We start from the raw sequence: 24,511 nt of genomic DNA, 5'->3' as shown, positions 1-24,511 counted from the left end.
TTCAATAAAATCCAATATTTTAAAATGGACCTAATGTTTATTTGTAATTGAGTGCAACATTACATAAGAATAACTAATATCAGCTAGGGTGGCAGACTTGAAGAACACATGGTTGATCAGGTTCCTCCATGAAGTGTTTCTGTGCAACATTAAGTGTGACTCACATTCCTAGCTTGTTTAACGTCCTCAGAAAATGTACATATGAAAATAAGCTGTAAAGTAGTCCACCTCCGAGGCAAACAAGGTCAGGAAGCCACATCAAGCCAAAGCCAGGCTGCGTTGGCGGAAGTTGGGCCCAAGGCTGACTCTGGATGTTTTCACTTCTGGTCTGCTTCTCCTCCTCTGCATCTGTGGCAAAACAAACATTCTGGTCTGGTACTGTACCATTTATGCCTGTGTGACGCATAAGAAGCTATTATGGTATCTTGGAATCTTAAAAAAGCTAAGCCAAATGTAAAAACAATACAAGGAAACTGCTACATGATCACAGCTAATGATGAAGGCTTTAGCAACCAGTTTACACATGTTTGTTTTGATGTATTGGCTATTTCTCACCCTCTTCAAAGCTTGCTCGTAGACCTCTTCTCTGGATAATGTTCTTTCTCCCAAGGTGAATTCACACTCCTCTATATCAGAATCATTCCTTACAAGCAAGCATTATTAGTAATGTTGAGATGCACTGAGGAATAACCATTTCGAAATAAAAAATGGTCCACATACTTTGCAACCACAGCGTGGTTTGTCACCTCTCAGCCAGCGACATTAACTATTTTGCTGAATAACTACGTGCTAACACACTTTTCCCTCTCTGTTTTAGACACGTCACCATATAGTAGCAAGTCATTTGTGGTGGAGCAACTATCCAGTGAACTATCCAATTAAAGACACTGATGTTAAATTAGGGCTGAGAAGAAAGAGGGCGTAAGTGACATTTTGGTCAAAATTGAGTTACATATGTATGACCTGAAAGCTCTTGATGAGCTCTTTCTAACTGACAAAATTATAGAAGTAAAATATTTCTAAATATAAAGTTATTGAACAAAAAGCAAAGGTCTTAACTGTGAACATACGGAAGCAGTTAGAGTTGTTCTGGTGAAATGTCACTTACGCCCTCTTGCTTCTCAGCCCTCGTTAAATGATGTCATTGCATTATGGGTAACACATGCCGCCTTGGACTTGATCCTATTATCAGATCACAGCCATTATGATGTTCTACATTGCCTTGTGTGTTTTGCGTTGCTTAAATAACACAAACCAGTGAACAGGGGGTCTGATGATCAGATCTTGTTGGGAAAGAGGTGGACTCTTTCCCAGCAAGTGACACGCTGTCGTCATGGCACTGTACTCTTTCTCATGGTCCTGAGAGAGAGAAAGAGAGACAAAATCACAAATGTGTAGAAAAAAACAATCATACACACAAACAGTCATAACACAATCACAAGAGAATCACCAACAGCTGTAATGAAAATCTAGCACAGCATCACCTTGGCATCGACAAAGGACTGAATGGTCAGCAGCTCATTGGTGCGGTGCTCCACGAGGCCCAGATAGGCCATGGTGATGCTCTCCCTGTTATCGCAGGACGCCCCCAATTGCTCATCGATTTCAGAGCGATCACAGTTGATCTGGTTAAGCACAGCATTTATACCTAAAATACAACAGACAAATTTATTTATAGCAAAGTGCATCAATTAAAAATCTTTTTTTCTCATTATATATGATAAAAATGAACTGAACTGCATGAAACCCCAATGAACACTGGGTAAAACATTACCTTATCTAACTAAGATAAATTCTCAGACTACAGTTGGAAGGGAGCCATAAAGATCCCCATTAACGGAAACGTGCCAGGCCGACCTGTTTTGAGCTGGTCCAGGATCTTGTTGATGGCTGTGATGCGCAGCTCGTAGGCCTGCCTCTGCCTCTCTGTCTGCTGCTGCTGAGAGGCTATGTCCTGGATCAGAGCAGCACGCTCAGCCTGCTGCGTCTGCCACTCGGAGTTCAGATGGTCGATCCCCTCTAAGATCTAAATCAGCCAAACACACATACACACACACACACCCACACACACACCTCAAGTGTGACTGGGATTCTGTCATTGGTTTTCCATTTAAAAAGTACCTCAACTTAGAGGTGCTTATAGCATGTGTGTGTGTGTGTGTGTGTGTGTGTGTGTGTGTGTGTGTGGCATATGAGCTGGCAGATTGACCACATTTACATCAGCAGCACCAGGCCACTACAACCAGCCAATCCTTGTGTATGTGGATGTCTGCCGACATGCTGCAAATAGACCTCTGACGTTCCCCTACAAAAAAAAGCTGCCATCTTCGCCCATATAAGGAGATCCAGTATCTTGCCATATTTCCTATATAGGGAAATAAATGGGGGATCTTGGATTATCGCATCTGTTAAACTCTCGCAAGGACAAGTTTGAAAAGCGAACATTTAGCTCTACACACTTCATGTCCTCTGCCTTCAGGTGAGTATTGTGATCTTCAGTACACACAGATGACAAACTCTGATTTTTGGCCACCCCTCAACTAACTTGCAAAGTAGTTAGCGTCATTTAACACAAAAATGTCCTTATATGGGCATAGATGGCAGCTTTGGGTCCTTTTTGTAGGCGAACTTCAGAGCCTTCAATGGAGATAAATGTTATTGTTTAAGATAGTGTCAGTTCTATACCTAAATCATCCTTAGCTCTGACTGACCTGATCTATCTGGTCCTTTATGTGCTCTGCCTCGTTGTTCTGTTCATTGACGTAGGTCAAGGAGGAGAAATTTGAATCCTCAACTGGAAAGAGATGAGGAATAAAGGGTGAGTTACACAAATACAAGATGGCTCCCACAGGTCAAAGTGCAGGTTGTACAGCTGAAATGAAAGCACTGACCTTCAATGAACTTTGCCACAATTTTCTCAAGATCTTCTTCTCCAAGTATGTCTTGAATTCTTTTGAAAGACACCTCTAAGTCTACCCCCTTCTCATTCTTTTCTTCTTTCTCTAAACAAATGACAAATGCATGTGACTAATGGCTGTGTCACCACCACATTGTCCATTGGCTCACCTGTATTGATCTACTTCGTCATCTTTCCAGAGAGTTTCTCAATTCAGTTTCCTCTAACCTTGTTTCCTGTTGTCCTGACTCTCTCCCTGACTGGTTCTCTCTTGGTTCTTGATGCTCATGAAGCTCTTGAGCTGATCATTGTAAGAGATGACTCTCTCTAGTTCATTTAACTCCGTGTTGTATTGTACCATGTCCTTCATTGTTTTCTCCTTCAAAAACATGGATTTTAACTGCATATCCAACCTGAAACACAGTGTGCAGTGAGACAACAATTGGTGAACATCATTTGCTATGATAAGCAATAAAGAAATTATACAACTCTATTTACAAGGCAATCCACAAATAAGTCTCCAGTACCTTCCATCAGCAGCAGCAGAGGTCTTATTCATGACATCTCTGATATTTCTGCGAATGAGTTCCAGCTCCTTGTGAATGGAATTACACGGACACTAATTTACATATGCATGCTGATTAAGATGGATTTTTAAAAACAAATTGAGATGTTTCATTAATTTACACACTGAGAGACTTTGTACAAACCTTCTCCAGTTTGCTGTATATCTGTTGGAACTGTTTTCGTTCAATTTGAAGAATTGTAAGATCCTCCCTGAGCTGTCTGTTCTTTGACAATAACTTGTTGCTACGTATAATTCCCTACAACAGATAAACAAAACATATATTTAGTGATTTTGTGCACGTTTACAGGATGATTTCATATCTATATATTAGATATAATATATTTCTGTTCTATACCAGATCCAGTTTGTTCTCCAAAACATGACTGGTGGTACATCTACTGATTATAGGTATTTTCTCTCTTCTGGTTTCTGCCATCTCTCTCTCAAGTCTCAAAATCTACATAACACAGACCAAAAGGTAATTAGACAAATGATGTCTGTATCTGTTGTTACGACAAGAAATGGTTTAATTGTTGTCAGCAATTGTGATCACCAAGAGACGGTATTTTGAATTTAAAGTATTCTGGTGACTTTGTGGCACTAGAGATCACACCTCTTGCTTTATGCTCTTCAGTGTCCGTTTCTCTCTGTCCATTTGTGCTTCCACACTGTCTTGGAAAACCAGCATGTGGCAGAGGCCCTGGGTGGCCTCTGTGTCTTGACATCTCCTTCCCTGAGTCACACGAAGGTTACACTGTAGCTCTTCATGCTCCTCCTTCAGGCTCTGGATTTCTCGTCTGATTGATATGAATGGATATTAGTTATTTTTAAGCAACACAAGTTTTTTTTGCTAACGAAACACGCCTCATAGGCATAGTCTATTTTTACTAAACAAGTTGTCACATTGCCAAAAAGCAACTGGTATTGAATTTGGTTTAACACAGAAAAGTCTGCATTTTCAAACTTGTTGCATATCTGTCTGTAAAGCATCTCAGTGAAATGCTTGTCACCGCTCACAGCAGTCCGGATACTTACAACTGTCTTCGGATAATATCCTCTGTCTCAGTGGCATACTCTTGCCGGGCTCCTACCATGATGCGAATCTGCCTCTGCAACTTATTCAGCTCTGTCAGAGCTGTTCGAGTAAACAAACACACACACAGTTTACAGTATAGCAACTATTTAATGAGTCATATGACTAGACATATTTTTTCAAAGGTAACAACTAAATTCAAAGAAACGGAAATTTGCGTGCTCATGGTAACTCATAATAATATTATACAATATTATTGTACAACCTACCAATGCCTATCTCAGAACCTAGACCTATAATTTCCTAATGAGGACGACAGGTTGATGGCACTGAAACAACTAATCAGTGCTCTGCCTCTGTCAGATCAGTTTAACTGAGAAAGCATTTTAGGGTCATACCAAGTCCATCTATGTCCAGTTCGCTGTTGTCTGAATGAACACTACACGCTGATGTCCTCCGACGCATCCTGGCTGCAAAGATGTATCTGTCAAGGTACATTTGGAGAAAACGATTAACGTTATACCTTTATTGCGAAGCATATTTGATTTTTACAGTAACCTAACATTAGCCTATCTTGGGTCTCTTTCACTATCTTAGCCCTAAGGATAACTTATCGTTTATAATTGACAAAAGGAGAGGAAATGTTAGTTTGGGAAAGCTAATGAATAATATAAGAAACATGAGCTTACACACAGGCAAACGTGAGGCTATGCTATCACTAAGTTAGCTAGGGTTAGCTAAAGTTAGCTATAGCTGCTAGCTAGTTAGTCAGAGGACGAAAACAATTTAAAAGACTTTATTATAATGCTTTTATTACCCATAAAGGAGGGTGTCTACTTACTGTACCAGCATCAACCAAAACATAAATCTAACTACCTGTGTAGAAACTAATCTGCGTATGGTGATCCAATTTAACATAAATGTTAAAGTCCAGACAAACAGTAAGCAATCCTGTCACCTAGAAACGAATTCTTGAAATTGTTACTTTTCTTCCTGGGAGCAAATAGAATCTCTCATCATCACCTGACCTGTCAGCTATTTTCACAGTCTATGCCTGTCAGCCAAATGTACTGACTGGCATTCATTTTGGTTTTATTCAGAGTAACAAACAATCTAGCCTGTTTCAGAACATCTTGTACCATTTCTGTTGCCTAATTTGGCTTCTTAATCAAGACCTTATTTTGCCAACTTTGTGAAGGATTTTGTCCAGAGAGTTGTAAGGTAGACTTAGAAGCCATACGGCTTTCCCCACTATCACACAAAAACTAGATACTGAAATATATATATATATTCATAATGTATGTTTTCTTTGCTTGTACTGCTATATCAATCAATAATAGGCTATCCATACATATCAATAGGCCTATTTTCCACAGTTAGCCTAGACCACAAAAATGCACCATGCATAAGGTGCATTTTTGTCTCAACCCATCCCACATGCAGAAAGCATGCAATGCATGTAAAGTTGACTTACCATTGCAAAATTCATTGCAAATATAATAGGCTAAATAAATGCAATAACAATTGGGCAAAATATTTTAATTTAAATTAATTCATTTTACATTGTTGATGAAGAGAACAGGAACAAAATATTGCACACTGGAACAGATATTGCAAAAAGTAGGCTACAAATGGAGCGTTACAATAATAATACCAATACATCAAATGTATTCAAATGTCAAATGTCCTGATTAGAGAGGACACTGATACTAATACAACTTGGGCTTGCTGCACATTCAAGATATGTAAGGTGTTTTAACTGTACACACGCCTCCACTGTCCTCAGTCAACCCTACTGTCATATTCATGGGTTTCATCAGGTCCCTTTCCACAGGTGTATAAAATCAAGCACCTTGATTATCAATGCAGACTGCATGGTGCTTGATTAACACACCTGTGGAAAGGGACCTGATGAAACCCATGAATAGGCTACCTAGCCTACTTAACATGCACTCTTAAAATGAATGGGTTAGAAACAACCCAAACTGTGTCTATCTGGACACGTTGTGTTATTCTCAACACATACTGTGTACACTCTTAAGACAAATAATATTTTGTCTCTATCTGGACATAGAAATATGTTAAAAACAACCCAAGTTGTGTTATCATACACATTTGTTTTAAGAGTGTATGTTCCAGCGTTCTCTACATAAATTAATTGAGGTGGGGTTTTCTCTGTTAACCAAGCTTAGCCCATGTCACTAAATTAAAATGAAAATTAGAAATAAAACATAAAGGACGAGTGAGTGTCACAGTGTGGTAAGGATAGTCAGGGGATCATGACCTTGAGGAGGGCCCACGCTGTTCCCAGCCTTGCCTTTGGGCACAGGTTATCTGAACTTTCCCCAAAGAAAACATCCGAGGCAGCATCCTGGTTTATAGGACTCACTTGTGTTTTTTTGTTTCAAACTGTCTGAAGCATTATGAGGCATGATTCATATGTATTTCCTGGGAAAGTATGTCTGATTGATTCCCCAAATAATGGCACATACTGTGAAAAACGTTTTACTTTGGAATTCCAAGCATAGTTTAAAACCTTAGCTGATCTCTATACCATATGATGAAATACTACATGTTTGTCAGTCTCAGTACACGAGGAATTGACTGTGTCAACATTTAACTAGTTTAACATGCACTCGTTTCTAAGCATTGACAGTTATGTTTGAACATCATTACTAGATTGACCTAACATTGAGCTAATATTTATTCAGGCATAATGAAGATTGTGACCAGCAAATATTATTGCATCACACCATCAAAAACCAGTAGCCTACCCATCCACGTCATAGTCCCCCCCCTGTGTTGTACAATTTCAGAAATATTTGTTTTAAGATTACAGTAAGCATGTAAACAGATGTCTGGTAGTACCACAATCATGTTTTCAATGGAAAACCCCCCCACAAAACTTCACAAATTTTAACCTTTATTATTATTTTTGAGTATAAGTTAGGATGTGTTTTTAAATTGTTGGTTTTAAACGCCTTAAGAGTAATGAGGAATGGAATATATTATCGCATACTCATGACGTATTGTTGTTATTACACCAAAAATGTGGGCCACACCTAGCTGATTTGTTTGACCATTTATCATAGGCCGACCAAAGTACTCTATTAGGCATAATGCGACTTCTTTTTCAATAACTCTCATTCCTTCCTGCATAAACCTATGAAGTAGTTGACAGGGCTTCAAAGGAATGGGAATTACACTGAAAGGCAGGACACACAGGATGTGATGTCAGAGTGTGGGAGTGCTCAGCTGACTCATTTGGAATACAGTTGCTGACTCAGAATACAGACTGTCTCTTACACAGTTGCAAACCTTTTTTTCCCTTGGCACACATACATAATTGACCTCAGTTGTTGGGGATTACAGTGAACACTGCTCGAAAGATACTGTAAATTCTTGACCATTTGTAAAATCTCATTGTATTGTAACAAAATGACCGTGGTGATTTCAGGAGAGTTATTACACACAATCAGACTTCCTGTAGAGGCACAGATTTTTCCATAGAGCGTGGTACTGTATGTTGTGGTCAGTGGAAACATTTGCCTCAGGGACAAGGTAAACTTCAGTTTTGTTTCCTATTGATTTTCCAGAAGCTACTCTAGGTCTCATCAGAGACATATATAAAAATGACTGATGATGAGCTGAAAGTGTCACCTCCCATAAATCCAGGATAACAGGAAGATTACTTCCAGTACAAGTTTTGGATCATGATCCAAAAGCCCACTGCATATGGTCTGACTAGGAGTTCATCGGGCATAACTGACACTGGTAGAGCGTGGGTGGTGTTTATAATACTGCGGTAGAGTAGAACTGATGGAAATTCAACTCAAACTGTTTACATTGCGGAGAGACACAATGAATAAGCAGTTCATTGTCCACCCCCACCCCCAAACCCCCATTCCTCCCTTCTGCAGTTCCACGTAATCCAACCACTAACTATTAACTTTTGGCTTTTTATTTGGCTATTGACTTTTCCCAAACCCCATGGTATGCTTCCCTGCATTGCCAGCTGTTAATTTAACCTGTTGCCAAGTATGTCAAACATCAACTTCCCCTCCTCCACTGTCTTTAGTAGGTGCTTCAAGTGCTGATACATTAATGAAAGGCCGAGTTGTCTTTTAATGTAAACCATGGGTCTGCCTCGGGGTGACTCATGCGCTACATGAGGTGTGCGTCGGATGAAGAGGGAGTAGGCCGCCATTGCAAACGATTGAGGATTCCAAAACAAGTTCCTGGCAGAGGTTTGGGTCTCAGAGGAAATCTGTGGGACGAAAATACACAGACATCCCAGTCACTGCTCGAACACTTACAGTGCACCGGATGTGTCATTCCACGACCATACATGACCAAATGTTCCTTTGCTATCGTCTGTGGCCTTGAATTAAGAAAAGGGTATTTCTAACACACAACTGCTTTGACATTATTGTGGTAAACACAGTTAAGTTATATCGGCTGCACTGATGGGAGGACCAATGTAATAATCATACATTATCAAGTACGAATGTACTTTTTAGTTTGGGGCCTCTGAACTAGTCTTGAGAAGGAAATGTTCTATATAGTACATCCATTTGGTACACACACCTCATAATGCCAACTAGCAGTTCACTTTATACTCAAAATAGCTTTGCATTCTGACTCATAACACAAGATCAATACATATGCAAAGAATGGGACTGATGTCATATTTATGTTATCTTGCATATCCATGAAGGTATTCAGATAATGTTTTACTAATAGAAGTCAGACTGATCAGACTGTATATCCCCCCTCTTTGTATTCTACAAGGTCTTTCTCCCTTTCTTCTCTTCAGTGGAAAAAGGGAAACTTTAAGGGGGTAGATTAATGTGCTCATTTCCTTCTTACAATAGACAGCGGAAGACTTCCTGCTGGGCCTGCAAACCTCGTGCCTTTGCCATAGCCTGGAACCATGGGTAATTGAGTTGCCCATCCCTCTACTGCCGTATCCCAGGCAAAGAGCAATAATTACCCCTTTCATTTCCAAACTCCTGCCAAACTTGCCATTCATGGATGCCGTTACCATGAAATCATTTGTGTTTTGTACTCAGATCACTTTAATCCACGCTGCTTCCTTGCCCACATATTTAGTCAAATGACTCTCTTTGTTCTATTATCCAAGCATCCTGGGAAAGAGTGTGTGTGTTTGTGTGTGTGTTTTCTTGACAGAAAGTGTGTGTGAGAGAGAGAGAGAAAGAGAGAGAGAGATGGGTAGTAGGATCTGTGCTGAGGGGGTGTTTATACCTCAGCATTGATAGGCCTACTGCAAATCTTTTTTTTTCTTTTTTTTTTTAGAAAAGGTATAGATAATTTTATTATTTATTTTGCACAAAAGGTATAGTTCTGACTCAGTTCACCAAGCTATCTCTGTATTGGCTGTTCCCTGGACCCTTTGCAGACACTTCACACCATCTGTTTTTTGGCCTTTGTTTTTGTTTCTTTGCGATTGCCGTACATCTGCGGTTGGTGGATGTTTTTCTATTCCCTCCTTGCCTCGCAATGAAAATAAACACTATTCGCACTTCCTTATGGCCATCATGGAGTGGGTGACATCTGAGTGTTCACTGTCATTACAGCTGCTCGCTGTTATATCAAAGTCAAGTTCCCTCATGCATAAATTCATGCACTAATTTTTTCCTGACGTACTGTACTTCAACACTTCTTACTGTGAATTGCCGTATTTCACAATGAATGAACCGCTTGGGGACTCATTTGAATGGGCCTATGCATGTGTGTGTATGTACATGATTGTTATGCATAAGTCCTCTGAGTGTCTATAGTGGTGCCATGTAGAGACAGCGGCAACCAGTGTCTGTACGTCACCCCACCCTTGAGTCTTGGCTGGTGCTCTTTGCTGTGTACAATGGAGTTCACTCACTGGAAAAAATTCAGTGGGTGTCCTTAGCCACAACAGCCTATTAAAACAACAAGAACAAAGCCACTTGACAGCCCTGTCAGGTTCCCCCACTTTAGCTACAGTTGGCTCTATCATGTAAGGAGGAGAGGGCAAAGAAGTAAACAAATAAATAAGATGTCTTTCAGACACTGAAATGGTGTGTTCAGAAGGGGAGAAAATATATGCAGTATAAAGTTGTTACCTGATGCGAGCCATTCCTGGGGAGATTACTGGTATTTCTCGGGCTCTATGTCCAGGAAATTACTGTATATTTCCATACATGGTGTGTCAGATAAAAAGGTATGAGAAGATTGATCTGTAAAAGCCTTTAGCAGATCTCCCCATGCTGTAATGCAATCTGTGTTCTGCTAGGCTACCTCTGAGCCCCCTCAGAGATAGAGACGCCCAGATAGTGACGACTCTGGCCCAGACCTGGCCCTGTTCTGGTATGGATATGAGTAGGGTCTCCAGGGGCCCACATTTGGAAAAAAGCAAACACCAGCAGCATGAGAATTTCTCCCCCATTTCCCCCTACAGCCTACTTTAAGCTACATGCATTCATAGCCACCATCCTACTTAAAGATATTTCTGCAGGAAACTAGAACAGAGGGCAAATTGTGTATATGTGTCGAGGACGATAGTGACCAAGTCTTTCGGATATTTGAGTTCCCATGCGACACAAAAAGCCATGTGCGTTGCGATGCGTGGCAGCTTGGCCACAGTTTTTACTGTAAGTGAACCCACCTTCCTCCGATGTGCTCTTGTATGCATAAATCACTGCCTCATGTCTATGATCCTATGAGTCTTGTGATGTATTTCCCCTGAGTGTGGAGAAATAGGGCTGCTGTAAAGTTTTTAGTATACCAGTGAACTCTGGGTTTTGGCATTGGGAGGAATATTGTATGGCAAGATAAAGATCAAATATACCCGAACTGCAGAAGTCATTTGTGGTTTCTTTATGGTTTTCGGATGAGGAGGCCGTGTTGGGTGTCTGTCTGGGGGCATCCAGTTATGGCCACTCACCCACGTCTCCTTACCACAGAGGACAAATATTCTGACAAGGCCCAGTTTCCACAATGATTTAGGGAATAGACGTGGTCAAATAAAATTGACTGGGTGAGTCCTTAATCACTTGGGAAGACTTTTGAGCAAAAGTGTCAAGTTAAAGCAGAATTAAATGATATATTTCATGTTTGAATGTTGGAGATGATATACAGTAAACAGTCAAAACATTGGCGAAATTATACTAAATGCTTCTAAATCTTCAGGAGACTGTACTTCATGTCATCCCCTTTATACAAAACGCAAGTTACATTGTGCTACTTTAAAGTGCTGTTGTGAATCACATTTTGTTTCTTTATAGCGGTGAATAATATGGATGAAGGGAAATTAAATATATATTTAATTCCAAACCAGAAGCGAAAATGTGTATATGGCTGGCACAGAGGCAAGCTGTCCCATCAGGAAATGAACTTTTAACCTTGGCCTAAAGCCACAATGCCTCCAGTAGATTTAATAAGAGTAGTTCTTGGCATTCTTGGTATGATTGGCAGTTCTCAGTATAATTAGAATAAGCCTATTTGATCCATCCATTCCAAACCTCCGTCCACAGCAAAACCGGACATTATTATGACTTTATTTGTACATTCTCATCAAAATTTGATAATAAGCAATGGTCAAACTCAATTGCCGTCGCTGAATTCAGGATCCCCTGTGTCTGGATGAAGGGTTGTAAAACTCTTTGCTGAGTGTAATTTGCACATGGGTGGAAAGTGACAGTGACACCACTAAAACCTCCATCTCTTGGGCTCTCTTTCAGCAAGCCTTTAATTACATTTGCATGCTTATTAACAGGTGGTTTCTCTATAAGAAAGACCCTGTTCTGTGAAGTAACCAGCCTACATAATGTGTCTAGCAGAGACAGTATGTGTGTATAGACAGCCAACTAAGCACGAGACTGTTCCGCCTTTTCATTTGAAAGAAAAGGGATATTTTAATGTAGCTATCACACCAGTTTGCTATTCCTGATTGAATACAGCCCCCCTCACTCCACCCCCTTTATCTGAAGTCATTACAGAACTCTGGGCCACTCTCTCCTTACTCAATAATCAAGTCCCTCCTTTGATGAAATCCTGATGTTATCAGTCATTACACTTCACTATATTGCTCATCTGACATGGCTACGTGCAGAATGATGTAAGCCAATTTAATCACAACTTGACTTTCATTTTCTGTGCTGGTCTGCAGTTGTGCATCTGATGTCTGGTGTTGTATAGTGGTAATAATGGTCGTGAAGGCTGTGTGTGTGTGTGGGGGGGGGGGGGGGGGGGGGGGCAAGGGAGGTGGGAGGAATTGAGTATAGATGGCACTAGCAGCTGTGTAGGACAGAGGCCGGGTGGTGTGTTTGTGTGTGTGTGTGTGTGCGCGCAAGGGGGGGTTGACAGGAAGTGCCTTGACCCTTCCCTCCACCTCCACCTCCACCCCCACCACCCTGTGGGAGTTGAGCCTACCGCAGCTCAACCCCCATGGCTCCAAGCTCTACAGAGCATTGTTTAGGCCCCGGGGGAACGATGCTGTGCAGCAGGAGGAATGGGCTGTGGACGAGCTGATTGGACCAGTCCCTCATGATGGTCTGTAAATGCTGTTTGGTATGAGAAGACAAATCTGTTATTGCTCTCACGCTGAGTTCCAAGCAAATATAAAAAGTGTCAAACAAGCAAATCTTTGAAAGGATGTCCTAGCCAAACATGGAAGTTTAAATAAAACAAATGTTTAGTGCGTGTTTCATTTATCATAGGGAACTCGACCAAAATTTAATTTTGAGTATGGCATGTCGACTCTCCAACAAGCTGGTTTTGTGTCTCTCAAACATGGTCATTGACCTGACAGGGATCAAAGTCTGACTGTCCTCTTAGATGTCAAATCCCTGTCTTCTCAGTTCAGGAAGGGGAGGGGAGGCCAGTCCCATAACGTGGGACGCTTACATGTCTACATGTCTCTCATCACACAGGAACTCCTGGTCTTTGATCATGACACAAGCCCACCCCCCCGTAAAGATTTGTGGGACTGCTAGCGCCGGTGCAATAGTGATCTGACCGACCAGCCAGGCAGCCTCACGGGTCTTCCAGTTCACTGCTTTGGGACCTGTATGCAGCTGGAGCACAGACCCAGCGGACACACACTTACTCAGACTTCCAAAGTGCCTCCCACTCCCTCCCACACACTGACGCCCTCGTGCACTGACACACTCCTTCAGTTGCTGACTATTTCCTGGCCACTGCCAGCCACAGCTGGCTATGAGGAATATTGCACCTTATAAATTTTAATATGAACAGCTATGAACACACCAAGTGCCCATAAAAGTTGTTCTTCCTAAAAAAATTACGAATGACTTTTCCCTCCACTAAGTAACAAATAATTGCTTTATCAAATAATGTGTTGGACTGTGACATTCATGATATCTTGTATAAATCAGTAGAGTAGGCCTAGAGTGTTTAGGCTATCTAATGTGTGGAGTCTATAATCATCTAGGCTATCTTCTCTATCAATCAATCAATCAATCAATCAATCAAACAAACAAACGATATGTCTAATGTATATATCTATCTATCTTAGAAGATTTGGTTGGTTACAGTTATATTTTCTATTTTACGCTATTCCATTAATCATTGAGCAAATTAAAACCAGCCGTGGGTTTGTACGTGCAGCGCGTTACACAGATGACGCTGAAATGTGTTATTCACGGTGTCTTTAAGACCGCGGGTGGAGCTACGTCAGAGGGCCAGTGCTTATAAAAGCTCTCGGGAACTTCAGAGACTGAAAGAATGGAGCTGAAATAAATCGTTTAAAACGGACTACACGTGAACATTGTCAACAGCTTTCTAAGATTATCTGACAGAGCAGGAGTTCTACAAACAATTCGGGAGAAACTTCATGATCTTCCAGATGTTATCGCTCTGGTGAGAAGGAGCGCTTAATTTTGTTGACAATATCTATTCACTATGTAGACAGGCTACCAGATCTTGGACAACGCCACTTAAGTCATATAGCCTATTACACAATCACTGGTTCTGGTGTTTTAGTCTGTAATGTGTCAAAGTGATTCTTTGTCATTTCAGATAACTGTGGGGTTCATATTTGCTTAGAGGAACTTGATGCATTATTTGACTGGCGCGTTTGTGTGACTATTAGCTTGATAAAATGTAATAAGTAGACTAGGTTTAAAGTAGACTACGCAAAGTTATGTAATTCAAACGAAGTTTGAATAGGAAAAGAGACACAGTGCCCATATCCTTGCCTACGTGTTACCGGAATAATTAGGCTATGGGAAGGAATGAGTCCTACCTGAGTCACACGATTATATGGTCAGCTGTTACAATGTAGCAGGGTGTGTGTAACAATGACTTGTATAGTGATGGACTTGCTCTTCAGGTTAAAGGGGGTGGGGGCGGTTGTCGAGTTACAATTGCCCAGGTGCTACGATATTTCATATGAATAGCTTGTTTACAAAGTGTACAAATATCACACTTCCATGGAGAACTGTTTGTATTTGTCTGACTGCAGTGAAATGTACTCATCATGACAATATTAATCATAGAGGGCCTGGCCATCAGGGTTACCATTATCCTACCTTTTTAGAAATAGGCTTACATGTGTATTTATATAATTCTATTTCTGTTTTACCGTTGAATTATATACGCCAACTTATTTTAATAACTTTGGTTAGGCCTACTGCAAGCCGACACCGACAGCTAACCGTTGAATATAGCCTATTCATCAATGTTACAATTTTAAAAAGTGATAAAATATGCTGGAAAGTCTTTTCTTTGGTATAATGAAAAACCACCTGTTGAAGCCATTTGTTGTGATTAAGGTATTGGTGTGGACTTGTCATCCACCCAAAGCAGTTTAACAGTGTATGTTAGCTGTTCCATTGTTATAGACAGCAATGACTGAGTGCTCTAGCTCCCATTCTGCATTTTTTCCCTTAAAAGGTGAGACCACAGTCATTGTCCACACCTGATTGTGATTCTGTTGCTTTTTTGCCAGTACCTCCGTTACCCCTGGATGTCTCCATGGCAAAGCCAGAGCTCTGACCTCATGGGAGAGTTCTTTTCAGATTTCGAAAATGTGAGGGCTTTTCTTTACAACAATGATACAAAGGGCCATTCATGCCCCCAAAGTGCACCCATTCATACACATTGAGTTGTTTGCTGGTAGAATTGATTATTGCTAGGTTCTTCTTCCTCTCTCGGAGATATTTGACTTAGGCTGAAGTTGAGGCTCACCGCATGTGATGAGTTGCACAATATGTCTCAGTATTTTATTCACATCCGAGGATGTGGTCCTTGGTCATTTCACTGAGAAAAGAAAAAAATGGAAATGTGCTGTAAGATGTTTGTTTTTCACTGTATAGGCTATGTCATAATGCGCATACTGTGCTCACACCTGTCTTGCTGTTACTGGACACATAGGAAAAAGTGTTTTCCATTATTACTTACTGTGGCTTAATTTTGATCTCTCTGTAGTTTCCGGAGTTTCGTATATTTAAACGTTACTCTACACGAATGCTATTTGATTGATATTCTCTATGCAAGGTTAATCTTTCATGACTAAACCAACTCAAAAACCTTGACAGTAACCTGAGACTTTGTTTACTAAATGCAGGGCTTTTCATAGTGAAGGGCCTTGGCTTTTTCTGACAGTGTAAAAGGGGACAATTAGCTAAGCTGAGATATGTCTTGTTGTTATAGAATCAGAAGTCCACAGCACCGTCAGACACACAGCTTTTTCAAATGTATGTATAAGCCGTAAGCTATAGGCTACCATCAGAATACAAATTGGTCAAAGTAGCTAACGTTTACATTTTTATGTTATTAGATCATAGGCTACCTTTGGTCCTTTGTTCAACTGCTCCTAGTTTTACGTTTTTCTATTGTTTACAGGCAAATACCCAAATAATAGACTTTAATATATTTTCACAATGTCACTATTTGGCCTGCATTCTTCAATGGTGAAGCTCAAACAAATGGTGATTTATTACTGAGGTGACTCCGTGCATGAGCATGCTTTTGTGTGTGTGTGTGTGTGTGTGTGTGTGTGTGTGTGTGTGTGTGTGTGTATGTGTGTAAGAGTGCGTGTCATCTAGAGGCTCATGTTTAAAAGACTGGCCCAGAGTGGGAGAGTCGCAGGCACAGTCATTCCAAGCGTTTGTCATTCCACAGTCTGTAGGGCTGTGAGGAGAAATGTTGCACAATTGCCCTGTTGAAAGGGCGGGATGGGAGCCCGCGCTGCAGCGAGAGAGGGAGAGAGGGAGAGAGAGAGCAAGGGAGAGCGAGAGAAAGAGAGAGAGAGAGAGAGAGAGAAGGAGGGTGAGACGGCAGCGCGTTGTAATTACTGTAGAGGCAGGCTGGCAGGCCCTGAACAAGGGGAGGGGAAGGGGGCTGTTCTAAAGCATGCCCACCAGTGACCTTAGGGTTGCGCCATTACCATGCTTCAAACAAGTTTCCCTCAGTTTTGATGTACAAAGGGTGGGAAGCCAAATGTGCTGGGGCTGGCTTCGAGGAAAGGCTTCCCCTCTTCCTCTCATGTTACAGACGTGCGTGGGGGGTGGCGGGATACACAAGGGAAATGTAGTGGCTTGAAGAAAACATTTGTAATTTCTCTCTCTCTCTCTCTCTCTCTCTCTCTCTCTCTCTGTCGTTTCCCCTCTTGCTTGCTTTGTTCCACCAGGTTGGCCAGAAGCACTCTGTCGTGATTTGAACAAAAGTGGTTGATGATTGATGGGTGCCTCAAATAATGGTGAATTTTAAGTGCGTCGGCACCTGCAGTTCCCGTGTCGCTCAGAGACTCCTCTAATACATGGAGGTGTGTCTCAGCATGGCCACAAGCAAACCCTTCTGGGATCCTCATGAAACAAACAAGTGAGTTTCTAAATCCCACAGATCAGTCGGCCGTGCTGTCCACATTGAACCCGCATGCATTTGACGTTCTTTCAGAGCTCAACCATGCTATAGAAATGTAAACTGGCATTTCATTCGGTTCGGATCGCAGGCATCTGATTTATTAAAGGCAGTTCATTTTATAGAATGTCTGCCAAGTGTTCTGAGGCATGTGCTGGATAAACAAACTTTTTTGTATAGCTGAAAGAGTGTTTCCCTCTCTTCTTTCAGTTTGTACTTTTGCCTTGATGCGGAAACCATGGAACAGAAGTTCAGAACACACTACAGAGACTCCTCTATGGGATATGAGGGTAAGGGGGGGCTTCACTCTTATTTTCTGTTTGGTTAGTCAATGTTTAACTTTGACGAAACGTCCGGACTTGTGGAGAGGTGGACGCATATCGCTGTCTGGTTACTTTTTGTTCCCAAGCCTGCAGCGGATGTTTTTCGGGAAGTTTGGAAGGTTATGGGAAGCTCAGAGATTGTCACTTGCATTGCTGATAAGTTACTTGAAGAACAACAAATAGGATGTTGTGACTGGTGGCTTATTTTTCACTGGAGATATGGCTGTTGGCCCTCTATTTTTATTTGTCACATTGAATGGTTGCACTTTTTATTTTGATATTTGTCAGGGGATAATATTCTTGGAGACTGAATGAGTATGCTTATTTCGCATTTCCTCTCATGTTTATTTATCCATATCCATTATAAACTTGTAACTGTATTGGCATCATGTTGCATAAATATTTATTGAATATTTATTTATTGAGCATTTGACATGAAAGTTGCTCAAAGTTCAGCTTTATTTTGATATACACTGCCCTGGCATTCTTAAAAAGGCATTTGTAAAAAGGAAACAACATATGCCTATTGATCTCTCATTCAGAGTGATCTTCAGACTTCCTGATTTCCTGTTGCTAACTGAGTGTTTTTTTTTTATCTGTCAACAGAAAGCTCCATGCAAAGTTATCAGGAGGGTGACCAAGTGGTCCCTTCATTCAAAAGACTGTCTGTGTACGAGCACATTCCCCCGCACTCTTCCCCAAGAGCTACCAAGCCGCTACCTCCTCTCCCGGACCCGTCCGACTTGTCCTCTGACGAAGGGGTGGACAACGAGGTGGAGTTCTTCACCAGCACGGATGACCGGCAGTGCCTGGTGCCGGAGCACCGCTCCAAAGCTCTGGCCTTTCGATACGCCGCATCCGGCCGTCGGAGCTACCGTGGCTGCGGCCAGGTCAACTATGCCTACTACGAGGGCACCAAGTCTGCCTGCGCTCCGGGCCAAGAGAAACTGTACGCCCACAAGCAGCCGCGAGAGCTGCCCCTGCCCAGAGACTGCGCCAGGCAGCCGGACCGGACCCAGCGCCGGCTGCGTCGGACGGCCAGCCTGAGGCTGTTCGGCCACGGCCAGCTGCAGGACAAGCCCGAGGTCCCGCCGCGCATTCCCATCCCACCGCTTCCTGCCAAGAGCTCGGAGCTCCGGCACCGCTGGTCAGCATTAGTCCCGTCGGCGCCGCCCAGTGACGGCGACGAGGATGACGACAAGCCGCCCCAAGTCCCCCCTCGGGAGCCCATCCCACGGCCCTACGCCCGCGCCCCAAGCCCCAAGAGCCTCCCCATCTATGTCAACGGGGTGATGCCTCCCACACAGAGCTTCGCTCCCAACCCCAAGTACGTCAGCAGGGCCCCCCACAGGCCTCCCCAGGAGGCCGCGACCCCGCCCCACAACCCCTGCATACTGCCCATCATGGAGGAGGGCAAGAAAGCCAGCACCACCCATTACTTCCTCCTTCCCCATCGACCGGCGTACGTGGATCGCTACGCCAGATTTCTCAGGGAGGCTGAGTGCGAGACGACGACTGAGGGGGGCTGCAGCTAAGAGAGGAGATATCTATAACAGACAGAACTCATCCGTCCACTTGATGTAAAAAAAGAACACAACGAGCTCTTAGAAACCTATATTTGTACAGGTTCCTCAACTCATAGCTCGCTGATGCCTCACACTGCTTAGGGTATCGTAAAATAACTGACATCCCATTTGCTGGAAATTTACCAAGCCAATTTTTTTTCTCCACCTTTTAAGTTTCATTGGCCAGTGTCACCTTCTTTTCATATTTAACCTTTTTGTTTTTACTGCATCATCATGACAAGTATTAAAATTATGATTTACATTCATTCTATTGCATACTGTTTTAAGATAATGGTTAAGTGTATGCTAAGTGTGTCAAAAGCTGGTATAAGCTGGTCTTGTACCAAAACATTTTCATTGTTCAACAAACTGCTACATAATAAGTATTTTAGTATGGTGCTTTGTACAACATGAAGTAGTTGTTCACGTTAGTGTGTAACTTAGCTGTACAGAATCTCTGTGTCTACCACGTCCATGGTAAGAATATAATGGCAAACACTATGAGCTGTTTAGAAGGTGTTGATCCGTGTATTATACTTTATAACTTATCACTACTGATCACAAAATGATGAAGCACTCAAGATGTGCTAATCTTTGTTTTTGTTTTTATGGTTAATCGTTGCATATTTATGATGTCAAGTATATGTCAAGTGGACACAGTTGTTTTTGCAAGTCATCAAAGTTGCATAATTGTTATTTTTGTCTAGATGTTCTTGCTATATAATGTCGGTTAATGGTTGACTGGTACAAACATGTGTTGTTAATGTTTATGTGAAGAATAATTTACGTGTAAGTGCTCAACAAGGGGGGGCCAACAGAACGAGTTTGCTCTGATAGTCACTGCATCATAACTATACCAATCAGGACTGCAGCAAGCTGTCATGCACAAACGACCATTTTTGCCTTCTTAATGTGATTCATGAATCTTCATGATCCCTGATGCCTCTCTCCCCTTGGCACTGCAGTGCCTTGGTTGAAGAATTATTTGTTGTATAGTATTTTTTCCACATCTGGTTCTGATTTTGACAGTGGTCTACAAATTAAATAATATATTATAATTATTTTTCTCTTTTGAGGTTTCAGTGGTTTACATTAGTCCTCATGTTTGTCTCTGTTCACAGTGGAGTTTTCGTACATCTTAAATGAAGGAGTATTTTGTAAAGTATGTTGAGCGTTTCTGCATGTTGCGTATTGTCTGAACATATGTACAGTACCCCTGCTTTAGGGGAAACATGCAAAACACTATATTCATTATATATTTAAGGCAATAAAATAACTTATCCTCACCTTGTGGCCATGTATATGTTTCCTCTTGTTTTGTTTCACATCTGTGTTTTGTTTTCTTGGTTTTAGTGACTGCAGTATATTACAAAAGCACGACACCGAGTCCCCAAGCGATCACACGAGGGGAGCAGTAATATTATCGGGAGAAAAGAGAAACATACGCTTAGCTGTTTGCTGTTTTGAGGTACACTCAACGCTATTTTGTCAGTCCACTATCTCTGTGTGAAGATAAACAGCGAGGTCACCACCAGCATCAGCCTGCCAGTGCTGCCTTATCTTAGTGCTGCACTTCCCCACTGATTCAACAGTCAGCTTTGTGTAACTTTTGTGCTAGACCAAGAATCATGCTCACAGACTTGAAGCTTGGGGCAACCACTAGTATTTCCAATGACCAAATACATTTTGAGTGCTTTATTCTACAAACAAGAATGTTATCTTCCAGACTGTTTTTCTTAATATTTGTATCAATGTGTGTGTATGGAGTTTCCCCTCTGTCACTTATGGGCAAATGGCACAAATGCTCTTTAATAACAGTTCTTATCTCCTCTATCTGTGGAATTACAGCTTAATCACTGAAGCACATGGAAGTTTCAATTTCAATATTATTGAATTGCCAACCATGACACATTGGACCACAAACTTGAACACGTGGTAGACTTGTTGGATCACAAATCAAGTAATTTAGACAGATTAAGCCTGAAATCAAATTTGGAATGGTTAAGCCTCAGCTTTCCTGATATTTACACTATTTAAAATGTCTTGATTCTTTCCTGGTAAGAGCAAATGCCATGATATAGATAGAACCCCTAATGATCGTATGATTATCATAGAGACCTATAAAGACTGGAACAATAGCACCACCCTGTGGAAGTCCACCGTTTTCCAGGTTCTTCTATCATTACCATTACTCAGAGCCTATGTACGGCTACTAGCATTACTTTTCCTCTGCTGCCTCCTACAGGTGGATAACTAATGTTGCAGTAAATGTTTTTGCAATACATGTGGTTTGTCTACTTCTGGAGACCATAAATACCTAGTCACTGAACACGGAATATTTACATATTTACTTTCTATGCTAGTGAACTCCAAAATCTCCATCCATATTTCTCAGTGTGTTTACTGAGTGTGAAGTTTGTGGAGTAGGCCCTGTCTAAGGTAGCTTGGTGTTATGCTGCACATGTCCTGCAGGGAGCACTAGAACACAGGGGTTATAAAGATGAAGGAGCGTGATTTCAAAGGATGTGTGCCGGAGGTTCATTTTCAAAACAACCACACATTCCATATACAAACATTTCATAGCAATATATTCACTGGAGATAATAGCACTGTAGTCTGTTTCCAGAAGTTTGGATTTAGTGTGTATAGAGTAGAATAGTGTGGTGCGTAGTCCAGAAGGCATCTACCATCCCAGAAAAAAGGGATGTTGAAAGCAAGACCTCCTCATTATCTTGCTTATTTCTCCTAGAAACAGTTAAGCTCTGTTCAACATCAATGTAAGATTTTTCCATTGTTTCGTATTTCTTAATCTCAGCTCCTCTGCCTTCCTCTCCTCTCAGTCCAGTTCAAGTTCAAGTTTAAGCTAAGGTCTTAAAAATACTTAAGGTAGGCTACTTTATTATTCCTTCTCCTAATGGAGGTCTAGGAGAGGTTAATTCAGCTATCTTTAAACAAAAGCTGATCTATATCTGGGAGACAAAGACGAGACTGCTGTAAGCAGTAACATTTCCGTCTGGGATGGATGGCAGTCACCTGCGGCTCTCTCACGGCTTCAGTTTGTAGTTGTGTCATCTCATCTGTGATTAATCAATGGCATTTCTTCTTATGTCCATTTGGCTGACTACTCCAAGGAGCATGTACGGCCAAACAGCAAGCTCACTTCAAATCAACTCTCTCTCAAATATCCAGACTTTTGCCATTCAAGACTGCCATCAGTTATGAGAAGCTTAGGCTACCACTTATTTATCACAATATCTAATATGACATACTTTATAACAGAGGAGGAAAAATACATTTAAATGGTTTTATGATACAAATAGCAAACATTTAGCAAGCAGCAAGTCCATATCTTACAGCTTTTCACTACTCAAGACACTAAAACATACTTTGAGAGCATTGCCTTCTGATGCTTAACACAAACACATATCTTGTCAGTGTTAAGGTAGGCTTTAACTGTAAATTGACCTTTACACTGAATCAGAGATGAGAAACACCAATCCTTCACTCGCCATGTGTGCTAAATAAGCATGGAAAAACTCATTTCACTCACCCAAAGGCACATGCAGATGCATGTTTGACATCATGTATGGAAAGTATTTTTATGTAAAAATACAGCAATGCCAGTATTGTTATAAAAAAAGTAGAAAAAACATTTTCATGAGGCACATGAGATAAAAAAAAAATACAAAATAGGCTACCATTTGTTTTGAAACACATTTCAAAGAAATCACAAAAACTGGTCGTACCTACCCACCACCACCAGGTGGTACGCTCGGGGGGTTTTGATTTTGTTACCATCACCGCCACATATCATAAGTGAACAAACCAGACAGATGTACCACCCAGAGTACAATAGGGTACAAATCATATTACTTATTTGTCTTGGACTTAAAATTCATCGATCCATCCCACAACATTTTTTTGTTTTAATAAAACATCAAGAACTAAAGATGAATAATCGAATGCAGACATATAGTGACCTTCATAAGTATTTGAACACAAGCTAAAGTTGACTAAAAAGAGGAATATACTGTAGATTCATCTTTAGGAAAGTATGACTAAAATGGCCCCACATCTCCACATACCCATCACCAGATTGGCATGTTTTTTTGAAAACATTTTTTTAGCTTAACTGTGTGTTGGTTAACTGAAAAAAAAACAACAAAAAAAAAACATGTCAATCTCTATGCATGGTGAAGGGCATGTGATGATGTGGGGTTATCTTAATTCCAAAGGCCGAGGGAACATTTATCAGGATGCATGTATCCAAGGATCCATGAAATAACTGGCCTTTAAAAATAAAAATCTGCCTGCCTCTATGGAAATTTAACATGGGGGTTCCAATACTTACATTCTAAGGAAAAACATTCATTTATTTACAATACAATATTCGTTCACAAAGACCATTGGTGTGTCCTTAAAGGTTGGATATTTCCTCATTTTTTATTTAAGGCATTAAGATCAATTTCCAAAAGATGATTTTATATTCCTCTTTTTAGTCAACTTTAGCATGTGTTCAAATATGAAGGTCACTGTACATGACTGGTATAAAAATCTCCCTGCTGGCTCGATCCAGCACATTAGAGGCAACAGTGGGATGATGCTTGTGTGGGAAAATTAGCTCTATCCAAAGAACAGCAAAACTATGAAACATGTTCATAAATTAATATTTTGAATTTAATACTGAATGTGTAGCTACATTTTTCTATTTTTCATGCATGTACATGTGTTTCTTATGATTAGGCTTTCAGAAAAACAAACAAACAATCAAACAAAAATTAGACCTCTCCAGAAACTATGCTCTACTGACACCTGGACACCGACATGCCAGTATTAGTTTTACATTCAAAATGTAACTTTCTCTAAACTTTCTCTAAAACAATTCTCTAAACTGCAAACGCTTTTATTCACATTATTTTTGCTTTTGCTGTGATTAGTTCAGCAGTCTGCTGGTGCATCGCCCTGTTGACGTTTCTTCGAAAGATGACCAGACTGCTGCTGATGATCATCGTCAGAGCAGTCAACAATATCGGTCGGCCTATAATATGAACATTGTGCCAAATAAAGACTGCTTATGTTGTTATTCAACTTAACAGCGTCATAATCACGCCAAGTGTTTTTTGTGAAACCATCTCCGCATGAATGGACACTTCAGAGAACTGTGCAGCAAATGAAATGCATCTTACATGGTCGATCTGCATTGCTTGATCAACAAAATGCGGACATTGATCTCTGGAGGTGCCTCAG

General features: G+C 41.1%; 2 protein-coding genes across 3 annotated transcripts; one reads left to right on the top strand and one right to left on the bottom strand.

Moving 5' to 3' along the window:
- Positions 1-4: 4 nt before the first annotated feature.
- On the bottom strand, positions 5-20,678 carry LOC134087217 (outer dynein arm-docking complex subunit 1-like). Of its 2 annotated transcripts, none has more exons than XM_062540573.1 (15): positions 20,552-20,678; positions 4,896-4,981; positions 4,500-4,599; positions 4,078-4,261; positions 3,820-3,921; positions 3,607-3,720; positions 3,424-3,491; positions 3,125-3,309; positions 2,892-3,002; positions 2,712-2,794; positions 1,858-2,026; positions 1,485-1,648; positions 1,256-1,359; positions 556-643; positions 5-348 (listed from the first exon to the last, which is right to left on the bottom strand). In XM_062540573.1, the coding sequence occupies exons 1-15, from the start codon at positions 20,560-20,562 to the stop codon at positions 259-261; spliced, it is 1,659 nt and encodes a 552-aa protein (XP_062396557.1). In that variant the 5' UTR covers positions 20,563-20,678; the 3' UTR covers positions 5-258. The 2 variants fall into 2 exon arrangements, with proteins under 2 accessions (XP_062396557.1, XP_062396558.1); XM_062540574.1 differs by lacking the exon at positions 20,552-20,678 and adding an exon at positions 5,374-5,453.
- Positions 14,223-20,550, top strand: LOC134087219 (ERBB receptor feedback inhibitor 1). The gene is made up of 4 exons (XM_062540577.1): positions 14,223-14,373; positions 17,147-17,337; positions 17,587-17,666; positions 18,306-20,550. Exons 2-4 carry the CDS (start codon positions 17,276-17,278, stop codon positions 19,232-19,234), a joined length of 1,071 nt encoding a protein of 356 aa, XP_062396561.1. The 5' UTR covers positions 14,223-14,373; positions 17,147-17,275; the 3' UTR covers positions 19,235-20,550.
- Positions 20,679-24,511: the final 3,833 nt, after the last annotated feature.

The sequence above is a fragment of the Sardina pilchardus genome, chromosome 7 (assembly GCF_963854185.1).
Source record: "Sardina pilchardus chromosome 7, fSarPil1.1, whole genome shotgun sequence".
In the NCBI taxonomy this organism is placed as follows: Eukaryota; Metazoa; Chordata; class Actinopteri; order Clupeiformes; family Clupeidae; genus Sardina; species Sardina pilchardus.
This window is presented reverse-complemented; position numbering and strand designations above follow the sequence as displayed.